The sequence below is a fragment of the Temnothorax longispinosus genome, chromosome 4 (genome assembly GCF_030848805.1).
Source record: "Temnothorax longispinosus isolate EJ_2023e chromosome 4, Tlon_JGU_v1, whole genome shotgun sequence".
Taxonomy (NCBI): domain Eukaryota; kingdom Metazoa; phylum Arthropoda; class Insecta; order Hymenoptera; family Formicidae; genus Temnothorax; species Temnothorax longispinosus.
In genome coordinates this window covers 11,047,191-11,052,902 of record NC_092361.1, presented here as the reverse complement: position 1 = coordinate 11,052,902, position 5,712 = coordinate 11,047,191, and the positions used below count along the sequence as shown (strand labels likewise).

The window sequence follows — 5,712 nt, the reverse complement described above, 5'->3', positions numbered from 1 at the left end:
TCATTGACAGGTGACACCGTATCCGAGAGCGATTACGCGCACGCCGTCGACGTCTGGCAGCGGTTCTCCATTCAAACGCTCGGTGATTACAGCGATTTATATCTCAAGACCGATGTCTTGCTGTTGGCCGATATCTTTGAAAATTTTCGCGATAGTTGCGTCGCGAGTTATGGACTCGATCCGGCGTATTATTATACTCTACCGGGTTTTACGTGGGATGCTATGTTGAAGCATACACACATCAATTTCGAATTGCTCACCGACATTGACATGGTCATGTTTATCGAACGCGGTATACGCGGCGGTTTGAGTCAATGTTCAAACAGATACACGCTGGCCAACAACAAGTACATGCAGTCGTACGATCCATCGAAACCGTCGTCGTACCTCATGTATTTTGATGTAAATAACTTATACGGCTGGGCAATGAGTCAACCATTGCCATACGCAGATTTTAAATGGGTCGACGACGTAACCGATTTTAATGTTATGGATGTCGCGTTGGATTCCTCGATAGGCTACATTCTCGAAGTCGACTTGGAGTATCCGCAACATCTTCACGACGCGCACACTGACCTACCGTTCTGTCCGACGCGCGATAAACCACCCGGCAAGCGGCAGGATAAGCTCCTCGCAACATTATACGATAAGAAACGTTATGTAATACATTATCGCAACCTGCAGCAGTGTACTCGTCACGGTCTCCGTATATCAAAAATTCACCGTATACTGAAATTCGCGCAATCTCCATGGCTTCGCGATTATATAGACCTCAATACGAAATTTAGAACGTTGGCCAACAATGATTTCGAGAAAAATTTATACAAATTGATGAACAATGCCGTGTTTGGCAAAACCATGGAGAATGTGCGCAATCACGTTGACGTGCGACTCGTGACTCATTGGGAGGGTAGATACGGCGCGGAGGCTATGATTGCAAAACCAAATTTTCATAGCCGAAGCGTCTTTTCGGAGAATTTAGTAGCAATAGAAATGCGAAAACTCGAGGTGAAGTTCGACAAACCAATCTATGTGGGTATGTGCATCCTCGATATATCCAAGACATGTTTGTACGAATTTCATCACGAGTACATGTTACCGTTGTATCGCGACAAGTGTAAAGTCACGTACACCGATACTGACAGTCTCATTTATCACATCGAGTGCGACGATGTGTATGATATCATGAAGCGCCACATTCATAGATTTGACACTAGCGATTACGCGATTGATAATACATACAGTATCCCACTCGCCAATAAAAAAGTTCCGGGCTTAATGAAAGACGAAAATAACGGTGCGATAATGACCGAATTCGTCGGGCTTAGAGCAAAGATGTACGCCTTGCGAGTGGACGGTAAGAAAGATACGAAAAAGGCTAAAGGTGTTAAGAGTAACGTCGTAGCCAGGTCGATAACGTTCGACGATTACACGCGGTGTCTGCGCGACGAAATTGAAATGACGCGACAGCAAACCTGCATAAGATCCAAAAAACACGAGGTATACACCGTGTCTGAAACAAAAATAGCTCTAAGTCCGTACGATGATAAGCGATACATTATACCCGGTTCTACCAAAACGCTGCCATGGGAACATTATAAAATACCATTGTAAATATATTGTAAATACCATTGTAAATATATTGTAAATACCGCTGTAAATATATTGTAATTACATTTAGATATTTAGGAAAATAAATGACTCATATGTATATATATGTATATTTTTATACTGTAATAAATTTTTACAATACATTATTCTTGTGTATCCATGAATTGTGTGAATTATCAAATCCTAACTACTTTACATAAACCTCATCCCCTCTTTTGCGCAAAACTTTTTCAACGAGATACACGTCGGGATTAGCAACGCGATGTAACTCGTATTCGTAGAAGCCGCCGGCGACGGGTTTTCCGCAGGAATCTTCCAACAGATACGTCACAGGATTAGTTTTCTGCACTTTGACGATTCTAAACACCTCCGTGGTCCAATTTGGCGTGTATCCTTTTTCGAAGATTGTCTTGAATTTACTCACGCGTACCGAATCGTCCAATTTGAATCGCGCGGGAGCAGCGATCTTTACGTGGCTGTACACCGTTGTTAGGAGCTTGTCGGCGATCGCGGGGGTAACATCGATGGGTCGCATGCCGATAGTTCAATGCTTTCGCGCGTTGTAATCCGATACGAGACCTGGCAGCGAGTCGATCCATTTGTAATTTCCATTGCGCGTAAACATTTTCCACATGCCGTTCTTGAGCGTGCGATTGAATCGTTCGACGACCGATGCCTTCATTACGGAATATGTCGAATAGTGATTGATATTATGTTTCTTCAAGAGTTTGCGTTGTAAAATTCTTTTCCCTTGTCAGTCTGCAGATTTTTCGGGCATCTTCCGCCGTCTCGAATTATTTTCGCGATCGCCGCAGTAACCTCGGGTCCGCTCTTGGCCTTGAGCGGTACGGCCCATGCGTGCTTGCTCAGCACGTCGATAACGGTGAGTATGTAGTGGTAGCCTCTGTTAAATCGCGTGTATGGACGCATCTCGACCACATCCGCCTGCCACAGGTCATCGTATCCGCGCACTATGACGCGTCTTCGAGAAAAATTTCTTCTCGCAGGAGCGTGTAATTCTTCCACAAGCCTCCGTTTCTCAGTTGATTGCTTCTTACCAGCCATGACGATGACGTGCAACTGACGCAGATATCAGATGTACGTTCTTATCTATTCGCGATGATTCGCAATTACATCATGAATCATCTTTTGAAGTTCGTTTAGGGTAGTTTGCACGTTATTCTGGAATGCGACCATCTTTCTCTCCATTTCATCCTGTCGATCTTTCAAAATTTGCACGCTCTGCTGCACGTAACGTTTATTGGCTGCATCGCCATCATCTACAGGCGGCGCTATCCGTCGAATCTTGCGTGATTTCGCGTCAAAGTCGGTGGCGACCATGCAAAGAGCGTTATCGCGCACGTAATTTCTGATTAATCCTCTCCATTGATAGTACGGTTCCGCACCGCCTCTTCCGAGCGATATACCAAACTTGTTGATCGGCATTTCGATGTTGATTGAATGACTCGCTGTCGCGCCACTTAATTTATAATAAGTCCAGCCTCGCGAAGTTCCTCGATAATCGACAGAATTTCGTTATCGTGACCGGTGTGACCCGCTAGGCGCGAAGCTTCGAGCAATCTGAGACGATCTACAAGCTCGTTGGGATCGTCCCAATGAACATAATCGATCTTGTTGTCGTTTAATGTCATGGCACGCGGTATACCTTTTCCAGCTTTTTTACCCGAAATCGACGATGCAATTATATGGTCGATCTTGTTGCCTGTCATGGCACGCGGTATACCTTTTCCAGCTTTTTTACCCGAAATCAACGGCCCGATTATATGTGTGTACTTGTATCCCCCGTTGCCCTTTATTTGAGCGTGAGCATCATAATTGCGTTTATGAGCACTCGTCATCAACAGAATGCTCTTGTACGTTTGCATATCGTCCTCTGTGTAGATATCATGATCGGGATATTTCTTAAAGATTAATTCGAAAAGACCGCGTGTGCCATTGTATCGTATGCCGTCGATAATTATCTTGTCCGCGTAGTTCACGTCAAAACGTTTATTACCGAGCATCATTCCATCGTTGGTGAATTTAACACCGTACGCGATGTCCATACCGCTTTCTTGATCGCCGCTCAGAACTGCCCCGACATACTTTTGGCTCAATGGACCCAATTGATCTCGCAACGTTTCTTGACCCTCAGATGTTTGCAACTGCTGTCGAACGGACGTCACGAGTGGGTCATTCGAGGTTTCGAAAACATCTTCGTTTGCGAGCACTGTGGGTTGTACGGAAGGTGCAGAGGTTATCGGTGGTTCATTCAATGGACCTTTCGATCGTTTCGATTTACGCGGTTTAAAAATTTTTGTTATTTCGCTCAAATTAGATGGCACATTTATCGATCGTTTCAACGTAACCGGAGTTGAAGCCATTACAGAGTTGTTAAACGAGGCGTTTGGTCGTTGTCGTTTGAGCTTTGGCTTTTCGTCTTCCCACGCCGTTTCATTCTCAATCTTTGACACGTCAGATTCTTTGCCAGCAACGGTGTTTTCGGCAATCTGCCTTAGAGGCTCGATGGGCTTAAAGTGTCTCTCCAACGCGATATCTTCCTCCACTTTACCAGTTTTCAAGGCGTGATATTTTTTGCGAATCGATTTGCTCGTTTTCGCAATTTGATTTGCTATCCTCTCGCGCTCTCTAATCTCCTCGCTGCTGTCCATGTTGCGCTAACGTTGTTCAATCGACGCGTCGACAACAACTAACCACGTTTCGGTATCGCAAAGTCGTTAAATCCTTTTCTGTATCGACCATTTGAAATCGCGCTGTCCTTGTCTATCACCACGAATCCGTACTTTTGTTGCCAACACGTATGACACAATTTACTGAAATCATCGTAAGACATATCTGTGTTTACGTGATCGTTGTATATGTGTTTCAGATTGGTACCATCCTGTTTAAACAGAATCAATAAATTCGCGTTGTCGCGTATAAGATGCTTCGGTATCTTCGCATACGTCTGACAAAGATAGAAAGAGTCAACGTCCGCGTGCCGGCCCATTGCAAAGTATTCTCTTATCGTATCCTGCTTGTCGCACGCCACGTCATCAAAGATAAAAATAGAATTCGGGAGCGCCTCGCTCGGCGGAATGACGTCACTGTTATTCGAGAACGTAAAGTAGCCAATCTCTTCTATCGGTGTTAGTATATTCTCCAAATATCGATATTTCGGTTGTTGCAACGATTTCGAGTATACATACACGTTCTCGAAACGTACACCGTGCGGACTTTCCAGCAAACTCAAGACGTTTGTCTTGCCGCAATTCGACGGACCGCAGATGATACCGCGTATAGAAATCGGTAGCATGCCTCCATGTTTGCGTACCTCTTTCGTTAACGGCATCCTATCGTCAAAGTTTGTCACTTTGATCGTCCGCGATTGTCGTACGAACCGCATTTTACCTCCCCTCCACAACGAATGAATAACAATATCGAGAAAGCTGGCCTATTTATAGAGACGCGTAGAGCTGAGATGCTGAGTCTTTAAAATGTTTTTGCTCGTGTCGGATAACAGCGATATTTACGATTTAACCGCCGAGCAGTTAAAGTATATACCAAAGGTCATTCTACTGCGACAGTTTTATAATCACATAGATTATTTGTGGGATAAGCTTCCCGAACATATCAAGGCAGATTCGGAGGTTTAGCAATATCGGCGCTGTTTAATACATTATAATTTGCCGTGTCAGCAAACGCACATCGACGGTCCGCCGCCGTTGATAAAAAACTGCGGCGAATGCCGCCGAAGATAGGTCGAGGTCTGCTGAATCGCGCGATAAACGCGCTTCCGATCGAATTACATATCCCCGGCTATCAATTTTGCGGACCGGGAACTCGTTTAGAAACACGATTGGCAAGAGGTGATCGGGGTATCAATCCATTGGACGCGGCGTGTCGCGAGCACGACATAGCCTACTCGCGTAGCAACGATCTCGCAGAACGACACGTGGCAGACAATATACTCGCCGCGGAAGCGCGAAAACGTGTCACCGCGAACGATTCGACTCTCGGAGAGAGAGCTGCGGCTACAGCCGTCTGGGCGGCCATGAAGGCTAAAACGAAACTCGGTATGGGTTTGAAAACGAAGAAAAA

The 5,712-nt window shown here is 45.2% G+C and overlaps 1 protein-coding gene across 1 annotated transcript; it reads right to left on the bottom strand.

The window, feature by feature from the left end:
- Positions 1-1,806: 1,806 nt before the first annotated feature.
- Positions 1,807-4,879, bottom strand: LOC139812029 (uncharacterized). Its single transcript, XM_071776644.1, has 2 exons — positions 3,356-4,879; positions 1,807-3,277 (listed from the first exon to the last, which is right to left on the bottom strand). The coding sequence occupies exons 1-2, from the start codon at positions 4,281-4,283 to the stop codon at positions 3,093-3,095; spliced, it is 1,113 nt and encodes a 370-aa protein (XP_071632745.1). The 5' UTR covers positions 4,284-4,879; the 3' UTR covers positions 1,807-3,092.
- Between the last annotated feature and the right edge of the window lie 833 nt (positions 4,880-5,712).